Source organism: Metopolophium dirhodum, chromosome 9 (assembly GCF_019925205.1).
Source record: "Metopolophium dirhodum isolate CAU chromosome 9, ASM1992520v1, whole genome shotgun sequence".
Taxonomy (NCBI): domain Eukaryota; kingdom Metazoa; phylum Arthropoda; class Insecta; order Hemiptera; family Aphididae; genus Metopolophium; species Metopolophium dirhodum.
Genome location: NC_083568.1, coordinates 17,737,523 through 17,764,590, shown reverse-complemented (window position 1 = coordinate 17,764,590; position 27,068 = coordinate 17,737,523). Strand labels below are relative to the sequence as shown.

Genomic DNA, 27,068 nt, shown 5'->3' with positions numbered 1-27,068 from the left:
ATGATTATATTCTATTAAAAATGTGAAGCTAAATATCCTCAAATTTCTGACTATACTATATATTGTATAATGTTCAAACTAGTAAATATACATAAAAAAATTAATTAGGATGGACAAAAGGTAGAATCAATTTCTTTCAAACTGGTTTTTAGCTTGGATAAAATTGACAAAATGTTATTTACTTGTTCTTATTAACAAATATTTCATTGATCACAATGGTTTTGTTGAATCCATCTAGAATTATTGTAATTCTCTCAGCATAAATTGTAAACATACCTTAAATTGACTTCTAAATTCTAATAAAAGTAATTTATAAAAATATGTCATAGTATAAAAAAGACAATTTATTTACACTTAAATACATTTATAAATTAGTATTGACATTGATGGCAATTACACAGCGTTAAATGTTAATACAGCATGATTGCTCCGTTAGTTTTTTCTTCAATGATTGGCGATGGTGACTTTCTCGAGCGATTACTGGTTGCCCAGAACACGATGAAAATATTCAACATGTGTAAAATGGATGCAAGAATGATAAACCTAAACAATCAAAATATTATTTTAGAGTTCTTAAAAAAGTTGGCTCTTAGCTTATGTTGAAAGTGACTACAGTAATTTAAATATCCAAGTATTAACTACTATATCTCTAAATATTCAGTTTGAACAGCCATACCCCATGTTCCTAGGTCGATGTTGGTATACACGACAAAACACGGTTACTCTACCAATAATGCAAGTTAAGGAGATTTGAAGTTGTGATTTTTCGTCTTTGTCTAACACACGTAGAACATAGAAATTTAGACGTGTTTTCATTCCAATATATCGATTGATTTAGTGAAGCGATATGAATTCTAAAAACTGATTTGAATTTATCGTCAAGTCTACTTGGAATCGACTTTCTCAAATTTTTAATTTTAGATTCTGAGCGAATTGGATTGAAATGGATTGGTTTTACAATCTGTGTTTTTTATTTTACTTGTGTCTGTCATTACCTTTTAGGACAGTAAAAATGCTTTGATTTTCTTCAACAGAATCTTTTCTGATTTGAAATCACTTTCATCTAGTTGGTTGGTACTTAGGGTCAAAAGTAAAAAATTCCCAGTAGTTTTCAAAAGAATGGGAAAAACAAAATAAAAATTAAGTAAAAACGGTAATTGGTATAACTCTAAAACAAATAACCGTAGATACATGAAATTTTCAGTGAATGTTTATATTAGTATTTTCAATACACCATAAATAAATTTAGTTGTTTTAAGCGGTTTACAGAAATTTTCAGATTCCAACTTCTTTAGTTTTTTTTTCTATAAATGTCAATAAAATTGTATTCGTTGGGTCTTAAAGCTTTCATACAAGGCTCTCACTATATTGTTACAATGACAATTGAAAAATATTAAAAATCCTGTCTCTTTTTTTTTATAAGCATTTAAAGTTCAAATCTTGACAAAATACATAAAAATCACGAAAATGTTCAAATTATTTTGAGTTAGAAACTAATAAAAATTTTTATTTATAAATCTAAAAATGTAATTTAAAAATGTTATACAATATTCCTCATAAGTTTGTCTAACTTTATCAAAAAAAAAATTGGAAAGTATTGGAAAGTCAAATTAAATTTTTGTGAGCGTTTGAACTTAAAATTTTTACAATATTGGATTTCTCATGTAGCGATTTTGTTGCATTTCAAAAACAAATAACTGTAGGTACTTTAAATTTAGACCATATGTTTATTTTATCAATTTCTAAACATGATAAAATTTTCAAAATATTTTGACTCGTTTTGAGTTGTAACGCATTTTTCAATTTTCTTAGTTTTTTTTTTCTATAAATGTCAATAAAATGTTATTTGTTGGGTCAAGAGTCGTGAAAATTTAATACAAAGCTCCTGATATATTGTTTCAATAGCGGTTAAAAATACATAGGCACAATTTTTTTATAAGCATTTATATTTCAATTTTTTACAATATTTATCAAATTTAAAATTTAAAAATGATTTTGTAGCTGAAAATTTATAATATATTCAATTTCTATAGCTAAGGTTTGAAAATTTAAACAAGGTTCCGCGTAAATAGGTTGATAAATTAGTTTATTCACAATAATATCAAATATACTTAGTAATATCATCAGTGGCGTCATTTGGGGGGGGGGGGCAAGGTGGGAATTTGCCCCTGTCTGATTTTAAAAGCAGCCCTATGGGCCGGTGTCCAGTTGTTGCCGTTTTTCCATTATTATATTTTATTAGTGCAAAAACGTGCCTATAATAATGTTATAATAATATTTTTAGTCAAACATTTGCTGTCTGGGAATTTTATAATATTTTCAGAAAATATTATAGTATGTACTAAGAAATTATTGTCACAATGATACATTTTTACTAATTGATAGTTCGAATATATTTAGACGTATGCGGGGACGTACACATTGTATGTATGTATTTATGTATGTTTGTTTGTGTGAGTGTGTTTTGTGAAGGAAAATGAACAGTTAGTATCATAATCTCGTATAGTTTAATTTCTAAAATCTAAAATGATTACAAATTCTAAAAACAACAACCGATTGACGCTCTTATTATTTATCATTGATCACGACTTCATAACTTGCGATAGTCGTGTATGATTCAACTATTCTGCGTATTGTGTTAATTTAGTTGAGTACCTAAATTAAAATTAATTTTTTTCGTGACGCATGTTTACATTAATCTTTTAATTTGGGAAAAATATGATCTAAAAAAAATAGATGGGTGGTTAAGGGGTGCGACTAAAAATATAAAATTACCGCAAACTGCTCGAAAAGTATCGAAAATAATTTCTAGCATGTTAATAAACAGACAAAACTTGAGCCGGTAAGCGAGCAATAAAAAAAAAATATATTATAATTTAAGATAATATTAATTTGTAAATATATCATATACTTATATAAGATATATATATATTATATAATATATACTTATATACTTATAATGAATCAGGGAAAATTGATTTATAGATAAGGCTGTTAATAGATTTTCAAAAATAAAAAAAAGAAGATATCTTAATAAACTATTAATATTTTTGCGGTTTTTTTTTACCCATTCGGGCCGGTCTAAACCTTTGCCCCCCTCTATTGAAAACTGAAATGACGCCACTGAATATCATAGGCTGACTGACCGTTTTCGCTCAGAATCGTTTTTCGTATACAATGATATTATATCATCGAATTAAAATTTTACACCATCCATTACAGTGACCCACTTGTAACCTACTTATTGATTTTAACATTTTCAAAAAATTAAATATATTGTTTTCATTTTTAGTACGATTTTTTTTAAGATTTCACAGCTATAAAATCAAAAATATTAAGTAGACATGACAATAAATTCAAATCTGATTAAAGCATCCTTATAACTTCAGTAGATCAATCGGTACGTTGGAATGAAAACACGTCTAAATTCCTATGTTCCGCATGTGTTAGAAGAAAAAGACCGAAAATCACCGCTTCCAATACCCTTATTTGGTTTACTGGTATGTTATATTATGTATACTCTATTAAGTTGTGTACAATTTTTGTTCCCATAATTTTTTACTATAGGTACTTGTGTCTTGTTGACTAGGTACTGATTTTATAAGTTGTCGTTTTGATTATATACACTTCCCAAAATTACTTATTGGATCTTTCAACAAAAACTAAATGACACATTAGAATTATTTGTTGAACGGGGGTAATGTTTTTTTTTTATCATAACCCAGTTCAATTAGGCCACAACTAGGTATCCTACAAAATGAGATCTTCTCAGTCTCCTCTAGAACTACCTACACTAAGTATTACCCCATTACTCCAACGTCTGTTGTCCATTTTAACTCTTCAATATTCATCATATTTTCTTCTCCCAGCAAAAAAATATTCTCCCAATTTTATCTTTCTTCAAGCATATAGCATGACATGAACTGTTATGTGTGTGAATTGTGTCATTAAGATCGTAGTTGTCCCGTCTAAGTAGTGTTATTAGGTATACTATGTGGACGAGGTGAGTTCAAGCACAAACACGGAATGCGTGATTTTATGAACGAAATTCGTACCTATTCTATATTTAACTTAAAAATTAGACGAAACGGAATGGTGGCGCGGGTGGCCAGACAGAACTGAATTTACAGTTTATTTCACAATGGTCAATGAGGATGGCTGAAATGGCTGGCTGTGAGCTACACACAATATTATCCAAAAAATGGATTAAACGAAAAATGATAAATGATCGTGGAACGATGACGTTTAGTTGCAAATAAAATAAATATTATTTGAACAACAAAAAATAAGGAGGTACACTGTGCGGTAGTGAGATTAGGTAATATAGGTAGGTATATGGTATAGGTACTATAGACGTGGTATATTGTATATATTCGTCAGTGGTACGAAAGACAGAACAGACAGAGGGGCCTTTGCCACCGATCGGTACGTCCTGTCCTTCCCGTAGAGTTCCGTGATCTGGTAAGGTGAGCGAGTTGACCGAGTCGCGCTTTTTTTCTCCTGTAGGTAGTGATGGGGATTGGAAGGGGTGGTACGCTGTTGCTGCGGCTGCAGTGCTTGTACAGTTGTAATTTATACTTGCGACTGCTGCGGACCGCGACATTGAAATGAGTCTTTATTATTGTATTTTTGTAAATTTATATTTTTCTTATTAATGTCATTACCTACCACCCCGCCTAACTGTCGAGACTAATAATCTAAATTGAAAAACGAAAATACAATGGAACAAACCAGAATGAGAATCCTAGTGAAGCGTTTCCTTCTGACGTCCATTTATTGCGTCGATCGTCTTTATTCATCACATTGTACTGCAGTCTCTGGAAATATTGACCCACCCATAAACTGCCGGCCAACAGTTGGAAAAACACTGAAAAAAATATGCAAAAATTGTCAGAAAAGATATAAACACTAACAGTATAGAGGGAAGGTCATTTACTTGCACTGATGTTCCAAAAATAAAGACCCGGTATGCCAGCTAGCGCAGATATTGGAGTGATGGCTGAATTTATGACTGCAAATACTGCTGCAGCCACGGCCATTATGAGTCCGGCTAATACCCCAATAACAGTCAATGCCCATAGGCTGTACACCATAATATCCGGATCCATTTTCATCATTTCGATCACTTAAAAATCAAATAATTTCTAATTAGATAGATAAATACGAAATGTTTAATATATTTTATTACAAATGTGTTTTTGTTTAGGTACCTACGACTGCATGCGGTGTTAGTTTCTATTATTTTAACACCTATAGTATGCGTGATTAATTAATGATAATCTAAAAAAAAAACTGGGAAGTCTCTTATAGCTGTATAGTAATTTATGATTTTAAAAATTTTTAAAAATTAAAAAAATGTTGAGAGAATTCTAAGCCAACTTCCTTGTGGTGTCTCTTGGGTAAAGCTAATAGGCTGCAGAAGTGTTCGTTCGACATATTGTCATACACATTTTTCATATTACTGATACAACAATGTAGGGGAATCGACTCATACATAAAGTAAGTCTCGGGAATCAACTCAACAACAGTGCTTTTTTGAACAGGAGCCGAATCCCCAATGGGGTATGAGGACCTCACGGACCAATTCGGTATACCAGCCAATATAATACAAAACGTTTGAGGTAGGTACCACGATATGGATATAGTAGTATGGATGTATTTAAGTTACCTTTAAAAGTAGGTTCCGATGTATTTAGATATCTATAATATACCTGCAATACACCAAAGGTAGGTTGTAGGTAGGTATTATCACTAACACATTATTTGGATCCTATTCAAAATATATACCTATAAGCAATTTAATAACGGTATAATTATTAATTCATTACTATACAATTTATTAGCAGATACCTATACCTATATGAAATTAAATATACCGTGTAATATCATAATATAGTATAGTACCCATATATTATATTGTATCCCTACACATCACGCACATTCAAAAATCGTGCATTATCATATATATGAAAAATAACACTAAAACATTAAAAACCGTACAATTTTTACCTTTTATGCGTAGAATCGTTCAGACGCATTCTCTAGTTCCTAATTGACTTGCCGACTTTCGTGAGACGGCTTGCCAGATATTTGTTGTCTAATGGATAAGTATATAATACCTACTCGTATGTACCTATATATTATACATAGGTATACTGGAATTATATACAATGATTTAGTAGCATATAAACTCTCTCAACCCATGTAATCGTGTATCCACTAGGTGTCAGGACATTTGCACGGAATTCATTGTGGAACAACTGCGTGAGCGTTTAGAGTGAAACGTACCTACAAATCTTACAGGCTTCATTCATTCGTGAAGCACCTGCATGCCTAATTATGGATCTCGAATTCGTGTGTTGTGTGGGCTACGCGAAAGGCTATACCTATAATATGTAAGAGAACTATAGGTTTCATAGTTGTTCTACTTTCGTTGGATTATTTTTAAGCCTTCACAATGAAATTTGCTTTTTTACACATGAGTAAAACAAGTGCTGAAGTATGTATATCTACCTTTAGTCACCTACAGGTTGCAAGTAACTATTAGGTACAAGAACATGATCCAAGTTAGTGTAAAACTAAACACTATATAGTATATATATAGACAACATGTACCTACTTCGAAACTTGTTTAATGTTCAGAATACAATATATTATAATATAAAAGGTGTAACAGAATGACTTGGCAATTTTTTTATACATAATTTATAATCGGTTGCGCACTTGCGTTACAAGTATAAGTACAGTATAACATTTTTTATTTTTTTATACTGAAAATTAAAAAATTTGAATATGAACATTTTTATGCAAAATCCAAAACATCCAATTTGTAAATCTATTTTTGAAAAAAATGTTGATGGTAAAAACGTTTATTTACCTCAAGTATTTATTTTTTAAAACATTTTTAAATATTTTCACTATACTTGTCCTTTGTGCATCATTAATCCTCAGCTCCTGGTAAAAATGTATGCAAAAAGTTGTACGCGGTGACATGAACGCATGTGATAAATAATACCTCTATACAAGTATAATACCTATATGTCATATCTCTACATGTTCAAAAAGATTTATACCTATTTTAAATAATGTTTAAATTTTAAAATTAAAAAAAAATGAATTTTTTTTGCGAATTTTAACGAATCCGTTTCCATTAAAATAATTAGATGTTTACATATTATTATTTTAATAACATTTTATATAACAATTTACAATTTTGTTATTTTTTGGTGAATGTAAATAATGACAAATTAATGAATCTATAATCAAATTTAGATAGTCTTATTTTATTTAAAATTTTAAATGTTTTTACAAAAATTATAGGCGGTAGCTATGCAAAAACGTTCTATTCGCCCCAAAATAATCAGGAAAATCAATAAAAAAAAAAACAAGTATTCCTATTTTTTTTTTTAAATTCATACTGCAGATTACGAGCAACAACTTACATCTATATAGGTAAATTATTTTCGAAAATGAAACAGAAATTATAAAATATGATTATGCTATCTGCAAGTGAACAATATAATTAATATAATGTCATGATTTTAATATAGATATTATCTACGATCTACCTATATAATTGAGTATATAACATATTGGTAGTATAATAATTGACAAAAATTGTTATCGTGGTACATGCTACATGGGCGTATACTGCTTACCATCGACGCTGTACGTCCGTAGTCCATAGCCGATATTTAAGTACTTATCGCCGTAAAACAGCCCTAGGTTGACTTGGCCCACAGACTCTGTAGTGTTGGAAGTGCGCCGAGCCGACGCCACGACCCATCGTTTGGAGCCCAGGCCAGCGCCAATGAGACCGATGGCGGCGCACGAGTAAATAAACGTGCAGAATATCAGCCGGCGCTTGTTCAGGTTCATCGTTCCCAGCGATGCCAAACCGTTCACCTGCGGATCAATAATTACACACACGATAGGTATTATAGTAAATCGTATTTAATATTATATTATTAACAGTAAATTATAAATTAGGTAGGTGGCATAATGAATTAACCTATACATTAATAACAATATGTGCATGGTCGACTTCCACCGCGATCAGAAACCGACGTATACTCAAATGTATTATGATATATTGATATGCACCAACGTCCAACCTTATCCCGGCAGGAGTGTGATGTATACACTATATAATATACCACGTATATGTTAAACATCCAGGTTGCATTTACCCGATATAGGCAGAATATGAACTTATAATTGGTACGTCACACTATATTATAATAGAAGATCAAAATACCTACCTACTCACATATTAAATTAGATAGGTTCACGTTTAATTTTTTAACGAATAAAATATAAAAATAGCAACGGTATTATCTGTGGTATAACACAAACATTATTATAAACGCCTATAGTTGATTTCCTGATGTATCTATACATAAAGTAGAAATTCGATCGCTTAAACCGGGATAGACAAAAATATGATCGTATTGTTCGAAGTTAAACGCTAAGACGCTTTGTCATTTTAATTTCCTCTACGCAAATTACAATATATAATCAATATAGTACCAATTAATTATAACATTAAGTGCATCTCATCCCATGATATTTTTCAGCACGTGCAACCATTTAATATACACTGTATGTCTGTATGGCGTCTGCAGTGTTCATTAAAAACGTTTTCGGTGATGCGTAAACGAGGTTGAGAAAGAGCAAAAAATCAAAATACATTTCAATGACGTGCGCATGTATTTAAGTACCTATGTCAAGTATAATCTATACAATTTGCGAATAGGTACTCGGTGAAAAAAAACAGACATCCCATGGTAGAAATCAACCATGTATATTATTAGTTATTACTATGTGAGGACCGAGGAAGTCACAGAAACCAATTAAACGTTCGCTGCAGCGTGGAAAAACGATTTCGCTCCTTGGTGACTTTCACTGTATACCTACGACAAATTAAACGAAAAAGGACATAGGTAGGTAATACCCACCTATTGTCAGTCAAAATAAATACATTTGCTCGTTTTTATAAGCGCATGAAACAATATTGTAAGTTGTAGACATTAAAATTCACACGATATATTGCTCGATATCTGATAAGTTTAGAAATTTTAGAGATCTGAAATTTATTTACAGTTATTATATTGATGGGTATCAAGGTATCAGGTATGTATATCAGGCTGTATGGGAACAATGTTTTGTCAATGAAAAGTTAGAAATATATTTATAAATCCAAGATAAATTCAAAACCGTAGGCATTTTTAAAGACTAAAATACCAAATCAATAGTTTTACTTTTACCTAATTAGTAATTTTTTTATAATATTGCTGTGTAGGCGTTACACGTTATACGCCCATACGCAACTATTACTATCTAAAAATCCAACAGTTAATATTAATTATTAATATATTATAATTTATAACGATTGACATAATAGTTAAAATAGTATACATATAATGCATCTTCTATTAACAACTTTATAGTTATAATTAAATGTAAACTATCGTTATCTTAATAAAATGTTCATCAACACTAAAATCATATATAATATTTCATTGATGTATACTTGTGTAGTTGTGTATACCGCTACTAAATAATTAATTCGAAACACTATGAGTCATGAGAAAATATATTTAAAATTTATAGGTACAATTATTATATACCTACCTCTATACGTTATAAATAAAAATAAATTGAATAAGTACCTACATCTAAACATTTATAAATACTAATTTAGTTAATTTTGCATGACGAAAATATTGTTATTATGGGTCAATTGACAATATAAATATATAATAACAGAAAATATTATTGCTGGTATTGGTACAATTATATACTATGTTTTGATAATATACAATATTAATTAATTAATTAATTTAAGTAAATTGGTGTTTAAAAGATATGGAAGCGAATTTATTGCTACATATTTATCATATTTGTCTAGTATATTTTCCTCATTTAGATAGACTCATCATCATTAGTAGCACTCAGGTATGATATAAAATTGTTGCCAGTATTTCCTATTTCCATGCAAAGACATATAGGCAGAAGTAGTGTAGTATACTACCTACAGGTTAATTAACCTAACCTATGTATGTACTTACAACTTACTGCTTATTGAGATCCGACGATTTTAATCGTCCTTTAATTGGTTTTCTATTTCTTCACTCACCGTAAATTGTTATTTATTTTCTAATACAACGCTTATTAGAGCTAACCGAATCTCATGATTACTAAAGTAATGAAAAATGATCATATATGTTTCTACTTTCTCAACCACGCATTATTTCTTAAAATTATTTGGATATTTTATAAATCTATTTTATTACGTTAGAATCTCCAGATTAAATTGTTATTTTTATAAGAACTGTCAGAGAACTGAGAAAATGTGAAGTGCAAAATGTCAAGAATTCAGAAGCGTATTGATATGTATATAAATAAATTTACTTTCTCAATACTTTTGCTCAAATAAAGTGATATGTTAAGTGTCTGTATAATATTGCGCAATCAACACATTTACAAACTATTTGAGAATCTAAATATATATTATAGTATAGGTAGGTACCCCCCCCCCCCCCTTCGATCTAACCACGGGGACGACTCTGTACTAATTATTGAAGAAAATTATAAAATCCGAAAAAATTACATTAGCGTGCTGCGCAAACTATAAATGGTCCAGTTATTAAGTAGCACTTGACTAATGGATGCAAGTATAGTCTCGACACCTGATGTAGTGTATAGCCATTGACCTTGTACACTCCGTTTGTATTTGTATTTATTTATGAATTATATACCTACACAAATGCACGATGAGAAATGGTCATAATTCTTCTCGAGAATAGGGTGTATGATTTATTACAATAGATTTTATTCGATCAAACCTGTTAAACAGTATAATAATATAGGTATGTAGGTACCTTCCAAATGTACATTATTTAAATTATGATTAAAATGTTTTGGGAAAATGTTATATTATTTTCACAGAGGATAATGATGTACTTATATAAATCATACTATACCTACACGCTAACGTAACGTTTATAGTTCATACGTATTTAAAATAAAAACAATGATGACGAAGCGGTAATAGCTATACTAAATAAATTTTTCCAATTATATTTATAGTTGAATTATGTACTATAAACGTGAATTTTATAGAATATTAGATATTTTAATTTTTAATTTTGATATCTTGGAAAAAAATTGTAATTTATTTGTTGTGCTTTAGTGTATTAAAATAATGATATATTTAAACAATTTTAATTATTGTCAGTTTAATAACAATTTAATTTCATCGCCCTTCTGTAAATTATGTTTAACATATTATGATTTCTAATTTTAGTATACCTTAGGTATGGCAACAATGCAACATGCATATAAATGTTGTATGTATATAACATATCTATTCTAACCCGTACATAGTCATAGGTGGCCAGGTGGGTACCTACCACTTACATACGTATACTTATTTAATTTGATATTTGTTAATTTTATTTAACTGCAGAATTTCTATTACCTAGCTAATAATATATATTGTGTCCCATGCAGCATAAATGCATAGTACCTACTATTATTTTACGGCAATGCGGATGCATAGGTATACGGTACATATGTATATACATTACACAGTATTCACTCTAGAAGTCTATACCCCTCATGTAATACAAAATTCATATACAATTTAATATTATTAAACTATACGTGTATTTACAATATGTAGTAAAAATGTGAATAAATCACCCCCTCAAAAATTCCCAATACATTAATTCCATGTATGCGTATTATATATATCTAGAGCTCTCATATTTCAAACACAATATCACTATTATGATGTAGGTATGAGGTTTCTGAAGCCTTTATGTAAAAATATTCAAACGCTTATTTTAGGTAAAGGTACACCGTGTAATATTACAAAATCATGTGCGTGGTTAGATCGTAATTTTTAACCGACAAAAATTCGGTTCAATGCTGATATATGCACATAAATAATAACTAATAAGGTACTTACTAGTTTCATAGGAATAACGTAAAAAAAAAATTAGACTATAAAAAGTGGCACATCAAACACTTAAGTTTGTTTGATAAGACTTTACTTTATTTATTTTTATTTCATACCAACACTTTTTCAGTGCGTATAAAACGGATATCCTACACTTAAATTTAAGTTTATACGCTGCAGCCCATATACCTATCTATATTCATCATTTATACTTTATAGTTTATATTATTATATTATGATCATCTCAATTTATTCCTTTTTGATTTTTCAATTAAACTATTTACAAGTAGGCGCCTACTTATATTGAGTTACCTATATGGTTCAAAGCACTATGTTTTATTTAAGAATTCCAGCTAAAATAATAATTTAATAAAAGTTATATTAAATATTAAGTAGGTATAGGGATAGATATACAGGTAAAGGCATATTATAAGATAAAGTTGTAGAGTTTTTGTAAATGATGGTGTTTCTTTATTTTTGATTCACATTATTGTAAATTGTTATAAGAACTATATTCGTTTGTTTTATTGGTACAACATCTCGTTTTTTTATTAATCATAATTCATATATATTTTGTAAATTTCCATTTGGTATCAATAAAATAAAATAATATACCTAGATTAATATAATTTAAAAATATATTTCTAATTTCATTTTCATAGTATGCTCATATAATATTTTTTACTTATTACTCATATTATAATATTATGTACTGAAGTATAATATCTGTATTCTACTATCCTATCCACTTTACAGTTTTACACCAAAACCATATTAAGAAATATATGTTAACAATATATGACTGATAAATCTTTATTATCTTATTAGCTTTCATTAGGTTAGGTACCAATATTCAGTATACTATAGGTAAGTAATATAATTATTTAAGTAATATTACTTAACTAATTAAATCAGTAGGCAGAAGAAATTAAAAAGTACCAATTCACATTGTTATTTTTTCTTAATTTATGCGTATTCATCGTTAGTAAATTTATATTTTATAATATAGGTACAAATGATTCTTTACCACTTTTTTTATTTTGCAGTATGCAAAGTAACATACAATGTAGATTTATTATAAATTCGTAGATAATGTAATTTTAATATCAAGTATACCGTAGTTTATACCTTATATTTTCAACGGTTTGAAACCAAATAACTATCTCATGTCCGTGTCTTGCGTTGTTAATCGAATTGAGCTGCGCCGGATGTGCCTACTCGATGATAACTACAAGAAAATTAGCCATGGTCCGAAAAGTAATTAACACAGTGACCTGACCATGGCGAAGACGGAAATGTCCTCAATGGTATATGTTAACATGCTTACAAAGAATGAAAGAACCTATAATATTGAATATACCTATAATCTATAATAATAATATGTACTATGTAATATAATAATAAGACAGTGGGTAGGTAGGTAGGTAGGTACACGAAGGAAATCGTTAACCGTGTTTAAGTCATTCGTTCGTGTTATTATGGCTAGATATTTTTGAAAAAAAAAACATAATATACGAATTTGTAAAAAGTGATATCGGGAAAAAAAATAATAGGTATATTATATTACTGTTATGTTATACAGATTGTATATATTATGTTTATTATTCGCGGTTATTTGAAATTTTTCCCGGGCCACACTGTTTGGATTCTGAAAAATTCATATTTTACCGTATGCATCTCACTTAATAATATATTTATATATGATTATTATATTTTTTATCGATTTGATCCGGATGTCATAACATACAACACGTACCTATCGTCATCATATTGTCGTAGTTCCAATATCACTACCGGCTTAATAATTATATTGTCCCGAGAATTTTGTAATGAATAACAAATATATGTCAGAACGTCATATTAATTCAAAATATATAATTAAAGAAAATATATTCTTATAAAAACAAGCTTTATCAAAATCTATTGAAATATTTTTATTCATTTTTTAAAATTATTTTACGCAACTCCTATAAGTATAAAATATAAATAGAAGCGCGTGCTGGAGTCGAGGGGAATTATTGACATGCTCTGACGATTACTGTAGTGTATGATTATTATATGAAAGTATACAGAATATACGGTTATAATATATACATTATACATATTATTATTATTGGCTTTCACGTGTGCAATATCAAAACCATTTTACCAATAATACCACGACACAATGATTGCGATCAAAATATCAAATTACTTTTAATATAAATATAATATCGGTAGGTGCACCGAATTTTCACTTTCCCTGTGCACACAAACGCTAATTATTCCGATGAAATTGGGTCAAGGTTGCATGTATACATGCGACATGCGCGCTGATTTATTAAAATTACATTTGACAAAATCAAATATATCTAAGAATATATATAATACTATATACCTACGTAAATAATCTATACTTGTATATAGTTTTTTATGATTTATAGGTACCTATTATAAATTATCATTATAGATTTTTTAATTGTATGTCGATACATGCATGTACAATGTATATATTGCATTGGTCGATGCAGTCGTCTTATCGTGTTATAATTTCGTATAAAATATATAATATTAAATGGTGCACGAGTCCACGTCTTGCATATTAAATTTAATGCACACGTGAGCAGGGTCATTGGACCGCTCTTCGAACCATGGGTTTGGCCGATTAAACTGGCTTACGGCGTGATCGGAGAGATGATTCGATAAGACCTTATGAAGAAAAAAAACGAAAAACAAAAAACACGCCAAACAAAATGATTTTGTACACATTGCATAAAACCGTAGGTTTATATAAATAAATGCATTAAGTAGGTCGAAAACGACCAACGCGCGATGTATTTATTGCGGCTAAGTGTAAATATATAATATAAATATTAAATTATAAAGAAAAAATCGCGGGCGTTTAAGTCTCCGTTCAACACCATTACCGCACGCGCAAACCAGTCAGATAATAATAGTTCAAAAATGTAGGTACCTATAATGGGTAGGTATTATCATTGATTATAAATAGGTACTAGTATTTAAAATTAATGGTATTTTGTATTAGATAGGTACTATTGTCTATTTGTTATAGATATAAGTCCGCAAGGGTTCACTTATTGAGTTACCTGTATAATTGTGTACACCTATACTAAGGTCTAAGTTACCTATACTAAGTAGTAATGATAATATATCTATGACAATGGGTTAAGTAAGTATGGGGGCTTAGATGATTATATTATGATGTTAGTAATTAATATATTGACATATCAATATAAATAATTTGTAAAAATAATTCAAGTATAATAAAAACTAAAATAATCTAATATTACATATAGTTTATATTTTTGTAACCCCATTTTTAAGGATTATTATCCTTAGTATAAACATTTTAATAACTAAGTAGTACAAAAAATATAAGGAATTTGAAAATTTGATTTTAAGTTAACTTGAAAATTCTAAAAACTATAATTCGAATAAATGTACTTATACTATTCAAGGAAAAAATGGGGGGAGCATGCTTAAAAAATCACCATGTATATAATATTATAGCAAATTATAAAAAATGTATTTATTATTACTTGTATAATGTATAATATATGTGATTTAAATAATTAATATAATAATAATATAAAAACAAATGTATACGAAAAATAATTATGATTGATCTTTTTGTTCAACTTTGACTTATACCGCCAGAGTGTTATCACTGGATGGTTCTTCTTCCCAAGTCTTTAAAAGCCACTTTACATATTATATTTATATTCCCTTATGTTTATTGTAGGTAGGTACTATATTAGTTTAAGTACTATTGTACTAATTACTTATAAGTCCTAACTCCTAGACCTTGGCGATGTGTAATACAGGTTGTATCTACCGGTTAGTTGGTACCATTAATATATATTATGTAAATTATTATATATAGGTAGATATTATGTATTGTGGTAGTAGGTATGTATGTACCTAGTACCATTGAATTTAAATTTATAACCAATGCTAGTGTACCTACCTAACATGTATATCAAAATTGTTTTCACATATTAAAATATGTAGGTACAGTTATAAAATGTAAATTAGATATATTATATACCTATCGGCTATCTGAACAATAGATATACTATGCAATTTACAAAGATATTATTGAATACATTTAATATTCATAAAAATCATTTAATCATACAAGTTTTTAAGAATAAATTGTTGATTTAAAAATAATCAAATAATATGGTTTTATTATCTACTATCGTAGGATGCAAATCCACACCCTCACATTTTGCGAAAATGACTGATATGACGCCATCGAATAAAATTTAACTTTTAAATACAGTGCAACTCTATATTTTGTGAGTATCATATAAGTACCCCGTGAATGACGCTTTACTATATTTTAATGTATACATTTTAATAATTTCTCATCATGTTACAAAATTCTAATAAGTATAATGTAGTTTATTGTTTATAGTTATTATAATTTATAATACTAATATAATATGATTATATTAAAGGTACTAAAGTACCTACGCATATAATATATAGTAATAGTCCCTAGACTCATAGTGTGTATATTAAATAAAAAGTAAAAACCAATTATTATAATATTATAAGCTACACAATATAGATTTTAAGAATTAAGATTTAAGACATAGGTACCTATTAAACCTGATAAACGAGATGTATTTATTTTAAATTTAAAAATACTATATTTTATAATACGTATACCTATATTATTATTTTAAGCCTCTAACATTTAAAATTAGTTAATCATACACTTATATTTTTATATACACATCCAATACAGGAATATCAGGTATATATTTGGTCGTATACAGACATTAGGTATTGACAAATGTGTTATAAATTATAATTGTATAAGCTTATATACCTATATATAAATATATTTTTAATCACCGGACACTGACCGCTAATGTAAACTTTTACATTAGTTCCTGTACCTACACCAGCTATTGCCTATAATACCTGCCTACTAAATATGTACTAAATTGAGCATTATTTTGTAAAATTTAATAAAATTGAGCTATATTATTTATGAAGTAGTTACATTAACTGTATATTATTAAGTACTATTTGTAGTATCAACCATTCTAGCAGGAATCTAATCCAAAATATATCTATGTATACTCATTATTCAGTATATACCATGTACTATAACGTACTCACAAGTGTTTAAATTATATATATATATATATATCAGATTTAAATAAAACGACTTTTGCACCTTATTTATAAGGTTTAAATACAGGGCAGAAGTATAAAATTATAATTTAATTCTCATAGTCAAACCCGTTATTTTATTACCTATAGTATAAATAGTATAATATTATTTGCATAATATATACCATTATTATGATCGTTATATTTGAATGTTCGAAGAAATCTATTGTCTGAAAGACTAATCACATATATCATTAATACGTCTTACAATTTACATATAGTATTATGCGCTTTATGATTAATATAGTTTATTTCTACCATTAATTTTATTTTATAGTTCATTTCATATTTATACTATAGTCTATATGTGGGTAGGAAGGTACTTGTTAAATTTGTTATTTCATAGTCCAAAATATATTATGTGTACATTTAATATAAAGTATATAATATTATGTGCTATTCATATTTGTTTATAGGTATATATACTACACATAATAAATATGTAGAATGTAGAATGTAGATACTAGATTACATATATACTAATATACTATTATAGTCACAATAATCCCATATTCAACTTCAGCTATGAAATATGTATAAATTACCCAATCGAAATTTTACAATTTGAAATATTATAATATTGTGGGCAATTTATTGATGTGCTATCGTCTATTAATAAAAGCATGTATATGCGCGTTCAATAACGTTTTATAGGTAACAACGTAACGTTGAAGCCAACCGCTGAACCGCATAAAACAATACGTACGCGACGTATACCTATTATATTATATTATTACAATGTATTAAATCTCGGATGGATGATCATCCGGAATGTTAATAGACTATACGATATAATATAGTATGCGCGTAATATCACATTTTTCAACATATTACATGCAAAATGTAATTGATTAAAAACGAATGGAAAAATATAGCTATTAAAATTGTACAGAAAACGAATACTATTGTTGTAATACTATATTATAGCCTGGGCCCTGGGACACTATTATAAAATATAAGATGTGGTATAGACCTAACACTGCAGCGTCACTGTGTCAATGCTCGTAATATAATATTACCTATATAATACATCGCGTATTGTCGGGATAATTGCAGCATTGTTTGAACGCAAACCAACGAATACTGCAGCTGGTCAAGTTTAATTTACTATGACATTATATCTACCTATGATCTATATATTATGTATATGTTTTAAAATCAAACGCATCAGTGAGCGCATCGATTTGAACGAACTACGCGCGTTGTGTATTGGCCTGTACTATAATATGCTCGATGGAGACCTGCATACGTCACTATACATAACTGAAAATCCATAGCGAAATCCGACTATATAGGTACCTTACAAACGCATTTATCGATATTTATGTGCGTGTGCGATGTAAAATGGGAACGCCAGGCGCGACGATTATAGGTATATAGATGTGTATATTATATATATAAATAAATAATAATAAATAAAATATAATATTACATTGTTATACCTATGGCGGCAGCCTTATATAGGAAGAGGAGTGTAGATGTTATGACGATCGCTGCGATCATCTGGCCATCGTTATATTATTATTATGGTTTATGATCGAATACCGATATCTGATATACAATGGCGATCTGTATTGTAGGTGCATGCGCGGATACGGTTTGGTGCAGACCTCTAGCCATCGGGTGTAAAATAAAATATCATATATTTATATATATATATATAGTTACGCCGTCGGTCATCGGACAAAAGGCTGCAGACATTGTTACATCATAAAATTATAACATATACATATACCTATATAATATATTATATACTATATAGGCGGTACCCAAGTGTTTTTTTTTGTACATCAGAGTATCAGACTTTTTCGTTTACAATAGTATTATTCACCCCGCGGTTTAAAACGCAACTGTGCACATGGAAATGTATTTTTTACACGCTACACGACGCATGGTCTGTTATAATGCATCGAGTTCCGTTCTCGTATTATTAATATCTGTAAAACGTCAATGTAGACCTATAGATATGATGTACATATCATGTTACAAAAGCAGTAAGCTATAATACCTACTGTAAAATAATTATAATTATTATATAATATTATGTATTTTCTTTCGATTAAACGCAGGGATCGCAGTCATTGCGGCAGGTGCACGCCGAAAAAGGGGCATGCGGTGCTACACAATATATAACGACATCATGATATTATTTTATTGTATATTATTGTATATACATCGCACATTGCAGTGTGTTTTTTACACCACAACAGCCGAATGCACTTTACAACAATTTCGGCCAACCCCAACGCTGCACGAGACACTCCGCAGCAGCTGTTGTATGGCTGTACCTACCTATATATATATACATATATAGATACTTATAAAATGAGTCGAAATATTTTCCACTTCAGACTATATAACATCGTATAATATAATAAATAACCTGTTTTACAGCTACGATATATTATATTAAGCTTGTATATATATATATATATAGAGACCACTATTTTTTTTTTTGTAACAACCAGTGTCCCGATATATATATTATTTTAATTTTTAAGCACTTTCAGTGAAATAATATATTTAAAAAACTCATTGTCTGAAACAAAAACACATCATAATATATATTAGTATCCATATACCTATATAATACAATATAACCGTGCCGTGTACACGCGGCGAATACAGGCAGACATAATATATATACTACATCGTCGTAATATAGGTATGGACCGATCAAGTCGTCTGGAAAAGGAGAATCCTTACAAATATTTATTAAATAAAATTTCAATATATGCGTGCGAATACTTTATATGAGAACTCGGTTTGGTACAAGTCGCGATCCGCAGACTATACGTCCCGACATTTTTCTCCATTTTATATTGTAACCTGATTTTTAACAACGTGAACGAGCACTAATTAACTTTGCCCTAGAGATTAGAGAATGCTGTGCCAAATCCTATACGCGTCTGATGATTTGCTCGGTGCACTTAAATCACTCGGATAATGAAATCATCACGCGTAGTCGTTATAACGACGACTCGGCATGATTTGTTTTTCGTGTAACCTTCAGATAATTTTTCAATTACCTACTTACGCCGTCGCTATCCTTAAAATAATTTATTACGATGATTATCGTTTTAATATCAATTTTCGAGTTGGTCCTAAACAGTTTTGAATTGTGGCCATGATGTGAAGTAGTTAAGGAGTTACTAAACGGAAAAGAAAACTTTTTTGTACTATATAGGTAGGTACCTAATAATATTATACTATCGACCAAGGTAGTAAGGTCTAAGATGGTTTATATATTTTATCATTTATTATTCGGGTGTTGCCTGTTTTTCTTCATATTATTTACACTTCCACTATTACTGTATATACCATAATTTATATTATACTATATATACTATAATATTAATATAGTCATATAGATCGTCACTTAAATATTACACAATAATACAATATAATATATTATTGAAGTACCCAAGTGTTCAGTTTAATATAGAATTGTTGGTTAAAAATAGTGTTATCCTTTTTTTCTAAAAGCCAATTACTCTCATTATGCAGTATGCACATATCACATAGAAAATAATATTATTATCAAATATACTTAAGTATCAGTGGCGGATCCAGGAGGAGGGAAAAAATGGGCATTTGCTCCCCCTCCCTCAATTGCCGTAGTTTTCCTTTGTTTTACACTGTGTTTAGCCAACTTTATAGCAAATTTTGGAACTTATTGTACTTCCCTCCCCCCTATAACCCTCCCAAAATTAAGCCCTGGATCCGCAACTGTTAAGTATTATTATGTATTGTAAGTAAAACCACATATAGGTATTATCCTTATTTTAATATTCGCGGTGACAAGATTTTTCTCGAGACATTATACCTTATTGTGTTGTCCAGCTTTTATGCAAGAACCTATTCCTAATATAGCCTATAGGCTGTTAAACAAACCTGCATTTTATCGACTAATGAAATGCATTGTTTGGTAATTATAATATCCTCGTACGACTTACGACTGCGACCCTTCACGAGACGACTGTTGTCGTTGTTATACAATTCACACAACGGCGGTCAAGGTTGTTACTATTGTTCCCGTCAGAAACCAAGCGTACACAACAATACTGTCGCCTGTCATAGTGTCGTCCGAAGTCAGGCTCGAATGCAACGAGTAACTACTAAGTACCTCTACCTACTATTAAGTTTTTAATATGTAGAATGTTGATAGATCGTATATTATGCTTCACATGCAACGTAAAATATAATGGAATATTTTACGTCTTTACTTTCAACGACATAGGTACCTAACCTACCCACGTCCTACACAGATTCTTGTTTAAATACGCATGCGCATACACATAATTGGTATCAATATTATAAATATTATATCGTAAAACGTATTGAAAAAATTGTATGCACCTATGTCCTATATGTTTATCACCTATCCAATATTATTTATCAACCGAAAAAAATTTTCCAAACGGAAAAATATAGGTACATAATATAATAAATAATAATTAACGGTCCACCGGCATATAAACGCAGTGATTCGCGATTGTGTATACGCCGTTAAATTTTAAACGCAACAATAACTCAGCCACAACGATTTATGACTGGTATTAAATCGCCATTATATGAGAAGTCCGCGTCACCGATGCCTGTACATTATACCTAGGTATAGGTAGGTACAGCAGCCCCTGGAAACTGCGTTCGTGTAGCAGACCATCGTTATAATGTATATAGACACGAATAACAATTACTGCGGCAGCGCATCTCTTTGAATAATTACAAATCGAAGGCGAAAGTGCAGCCGTATAGTATACTGGCAGAATACCTGAACAGCTATTATAGTCTATGCATTATTATCGTGGCCGGTGCACTGCTGTAACCGTAAAATGTCGTCGAGCAATATTGGCGCTAATAACCGTTATTATTACTTAGGTATTATTTCGTATAGAAACGCGCGCGCCGCAGTCTCGGCAGCAGCAGGCTCGTCAGTCGTCGCCCATATAATAATAATAATACAATAGTTCAATAGTTGTAGTATAATATAATATCATAATAATAATATAGCGTAGGTACGCATTATCGATGATTTTTTTTTCGATTTCAAAGAAAATATTATATTGAGATAGCTGTACAACAAATATATATATTATATACAGTCACATACAGATATTGTGTATTACACGCAGTAACTTTACAGTAAGTGTGTATATTGGTAACTGGTAAGGTATATAATACAGGGTAATTTTTTTATCAAAGAACTGCACGCTCTTCATTTTTTCTAAAAAAAATACATCAAACATTTTGAAAAATATATTTTCTTACACACAATTTGAAGTCGTTAAAAAACAACGTTTTTGAAAAGATTATAAAAATTATTTACACTTTTTTGTCGTAATAAGTTTTTACTTTTTTCCATTATTTCAAATCAGACTATTTTTTTGATTATTTCGATACATAAAAATCCTGTTAGGCATATCTCATTATAATTTTAAGCCAGTATATAGTTTATGAGATGACTTCATAATTATTAAAAATATATATTTTAATGTTTTCATGAGCGGATATAGGAGTGGCACATGGGTACCCCGCAAAAGGTTTGTCCACTACAACTCCACTCGCGTATAAACTTCAAATACTTATATAAGTTATATCGCTCATCAGCTATTCATCCGAAATTTGATTTGTATACGTCAAAATACTCCGAATAATAATATTCTGCTTAGGAATATGAAATATCGTCGTAGAGCTGCGCGGGATTGTCAGTGCCGTATATATAACTGCAGCGGATTAAAAGCCGTCCTTCGGTCTAAAACAATGAAATTCGCTTTTCGTTTCGAATAACCGCGAGGTCGTCTCCGTGACGTTTTTCTCCGTACCATCATAGGTACAATATTATAATAATAAACAACAACAATAATAATAATATATTAACCACGCGCGCGACTGCCTGCTGCAACCAGCCGTTTTCCCCTCATTTCTTAAGCGTCTTTCTCGGAACGATCCGATCGAACTGCAATATTGCATAACTACGACACTATATAAATACCACGGTATACGATCCCCCCGCAGCCGGGATCACGATGAGCACCTATATATAAACGCGTATTTATATATTATATAGGTACATATCGTGGGAAACGCTGCGGATAATCGTCGCGGCGCGGATTCCTCACGAATATAATAATACGTCATACAATTATATCATATAAAATAAAATATAACATACGAGCGAATCGCAAATAATAATATGCGGTAATATGAGGTAATATCGAGATTCGAGACGACGCGTATTGAAGTAAAAATATTCAAATATATTATAATATGTAGTATCACGCGTGTCTCATACAGCTGCAGTCGCTATTGTAGGTACGCGAATGCCCACAATTACGTAATTACCTGTAGGTACGAGTCAATCCTATTTAGGTACAAGGTAGAGGTACCTAGGGTACCAGCGCTTACAAGCACGATGGCGTCATCCATATAACCTACACGATACGTAAAAAAGTCAACGCCGTCGCAATTTTTTTGTGTCGGCGTCGTGCTTATGCGCGGTCTAGATACGCAGTCGAGTCTCGAGGGAAATAAAAATAAATTCTACTATTTATGGGTATTTTTCGAGCTATACACAACTTAAAAGGAATTCAAGGGGTGAGAAAAAAATTTGAATTATCAAAGTTTTCGAGGTATCACACGAAAAAAAATTGGTCTTAGTAAATAGTTGGATAATTTTCACTTGGCGTAACGATTTATTCAGTCGTGTCAAACAGTGTGTTTAGTTGAGAGTAGGCACTAAAATTAATTATTTAAAAAGTTGTAGTTGCACGGTTGCACCAACTTATTTTACAGTAGATAATTTCAACTATATATAAAATACTAAAATAATATCTCAAATTTAACTATTTCGTGAAACCTCGAACCTATATTATATTGACTCGACTGCAGTAGTATAAATTGTACAGCGGCGGAACGACGATAAAAAACCCGATCAAAAGTCATATTATAATTATACTGTATATACGCAACAGGTAGGTATATAGGCAAGTACACGACGAGTTTAATAATGCGAGCTGATATATACAACAAAATGACGACGGATAAAACTGGGTTTGTGGTACGCGACTGCTGCTGCACCGGCTGTATAATATGCTCCATGGATTGGCGGACCTTGTAACGATATTATACACGGACTCGATCGATAAGGTTCATTATTCTGTGGATATATTCTATACATTTACGCGAGTATACTATCGCTATAGGTACATGTATGTAAACAAACTAAAAAAAACGCACGAGAATTGCGGAGAAAAACGTTGTACGTAATAATATGGAACGTGATGCGTGTGCACTGCACTATTTGTGTATTGAAACATTTCGATAGCGGAGATTCATAACATCGTGTTATACAAACCGTTTGCATACATTGTATTAAAATTATTTATTATTATCGACTGTTGTAGCTGCCAGTAATCAATCAACTCATAGTTTAGAGTATAGGTAACAATTTAATTGTAATATGATGTGCGCAGGAATTTTTTTTTTTGCTGGTTATGCAGAGTGATTGTGTGGCAGAGATACATTTTCTTACTAATACTACAATATAACAATACCTATATAGGATAATTTTATTATTGATTAAAATCGATTTTTTTTTAGTGTAAAATGTACATTTAAAAAAAAAATATGTTTAATATGTTTTGTTACGTTACATTTTACCTGTAATTCGAAATTGTAATAATGGATGTTGTAAATAAATCAAAAATTTAAAGTGTGTAGAATTATTGTTTGAAGTGCGCACGCCTTATGGATGTGTGGTAGCAAGCGAGAGTGCCCGTACAGATGAAATACTATATTAGTATTTACTATTTAGTATATTATACACGATCTTACGTACATGGATACCTAGTATTGGAAGTTGAATCAATAATATAAAAATAAAATTCAAAATTCAATCTCACCATTTTTTACTAGCAAATTCATACATTTTTAAATCTTAAAAAAAAATTCAAAAACAATAATGTACATCCAAACTGTAAAACATCAAGTAAAATACATTCATACATACCTAATTTTATTGTAATAACCTTTACAACATACATAGGAAAACAATCGGACTCTTTATTAATAATTATTGAACATTTAATTTTAATGTCACATATTATACAAAAGAGATAATACCGACGTAAAATCAGTTTTAGAAATTGTTATTATTGATGGACGCAATTATATGGACAGTAGGAAATACATTCTACATATAGCGCCTAAACGAATGTTATTGATCTAGTACTTTATAAAATAGGGGTAGATACCTATTTGGAAGGTTTTAATTTCAGAGTTATTTTAAATTTAGTTATTACAATTCAAAACATCAATAATTTGATGGCAACAGTCATAAGTCATAATATAAAAAGTCCTGTAATATATTACATATTTAACTATTTAAAATATTATATTAATTTTTAAGTTCGGTACGACTCACCTGATTCAACTTAAATTGCATTAAGATAATGATGTTTTATGTAAGTAGCTATATATTTAAACTAGTATTACCTGTTTTTTATTAATTATTATTATTTAATATCACAGCTATATGTATATTTTGTAGAAAATGGATGAACACAATTATTTGTGTGACTATAGCAGCCGAAATCTGATCAATTAAAAATTATGCGATCGGTTTTAAACATCGAGGAACAATTTATTGTGATTTGAATAATCATCATATATTCTAATAGGTACCTAAATACCTATACAACTTCGGACCTTCCATCTCAAATTATATTTGTAATCTACTACAATAATAATCTACTAACACAATATATAATTATGTACGTACCTACTATATAATATATATTATAAATACTTAATATTATTTTTTATAATTGTAAACCGACATGACTGGATCAATTTACATAAACAAGTTACGAGGATTTAAAATTTTAATATAACTGGTATCTGCAGCAGTTTTCATGTATAGATTAAAACAGATTATAACTCTTAAAACTCTACTAATACGTTAGTTACAGTTACGCTTTTTTCAAAAATGTACCGATAAAATTATGCGATTTTATAGTAAGTTCATATTTTGATATGTTTAAAATGTATGTACTCACATGATAAGTATTCCGCAATAATAATAATTATTATTCAAACGAAGCAATTATAACCACTTGTCTTTGCGAGTGCCGACGATAGTCACACTACTAGGTAGGTACAGTATATTATAGTAGAAATATACAGGAATCAACCGATAAGCGAAAAATAACTATCATGAATATTATATTAGATTCACCGGCTCGACTATTTTCAATGAGGAAAATGCATTGTTATACACGAATCAGCGGCGGTGCGAATTGAATAAACGAGGACGAATCACGACGGGTTCAACATAAACTGACGGTGGGTCCGTTGCCGAGTTCCGCTCGTTCCGTGCCGGCCGTGTGTCATCTCCCCACTCACATTATATATATTTTATGCTGTAGGTAACACCATCTGCATAGAGAGGTACCTACACCGAAAACTACATGCTGTACACACCGTTTAATACCAGGTATAGGTACAACTGGTGGGCGAAGGCTTTGGTGCACGGTGAATTTTTCTTCTTTTTTTTTCCACACCAGTAGATATACAGCAAAATAAAACAAATGTCGTTTCCTCTTGAAAACATAAAGAAAATCTTACCTATATATATATATAATTGCAGTTGCCTACCTAAATGTAGTATACAAAATGAAAAAAAAAAATTCTACGCGTCCCTGCTCGTCTATAATACCGCGAGGCGCCACGCGATGTATTTATAAACGATGCACCGATTAGCAGCTAATATATACAATCCTATTCCAATATACAATACAGGTAAATTCAAAATTGGATTTATTGACATCTTTTTACTTAAATTTAATGAGTTACTGTGTATAGTACGTAGGTATACATAATTCTTGTACGGTAAAATCATTAAGTCTTAAGG

At 30.0% G+C, this 27,068-nt stretch overlaps 1 protein-coding gene across 1 annotated transcript; it reads right to left on the bottom strand.

Moving 5' to 3' along the window:
- Positions 1 to 323: 323 nt before the first annotated feature.
- Positions 324 to 26,508, bottom strand: LOC132951971 (clarin-3). The gene is made up of 5 exons (XM_061024060.1): positions 26,215 to 26,508; positions 7,659 to 7,905; positions 4,937 to 5,125; positions 4,732 to 4,867; positions 324 to 543 (listed from the first exon to the last, which is right to left on the bottom strand). The coding sequence occupies exons 2-5, from the start codon at positions 7,876 to 7,878 to the stop codon at positions 411 to 413; spliced, it is 678 nt and encodes a 225-aa protein (XP_060880043.1). The 5' UTR covers positions 7,879 to 7,905; positions 26,215 to 26,508; the 3' UTR covers positions 324 to 410.
- Between the last annotated feature and the right edge of the window lie 560 nt (positions 26,509 to 27,068).

Coding starts and splice junctions, on each gene's coding strand:
- LOC132951971 (XM_061024060.1), bottom strand. CDS start 7,878: ATGAACCTGAACAAGCGCCGGCTGATATTCTGCACGTTTATTTACTCG. Junction 5,126..7,658: donor ACGGACGTACAGCGTCGATG/GTAAGCAGTATA, acceptor TTGATTTTTAAG/TGATCGAAATGATGAAAATG. Junction 4,868..4,936: donor TTTTTGGAACATCAGTGCAA/GTAAATGACCTT, acceptor TATTTTTTTCAG/TGTTTTTCCAACTGTTGGCC.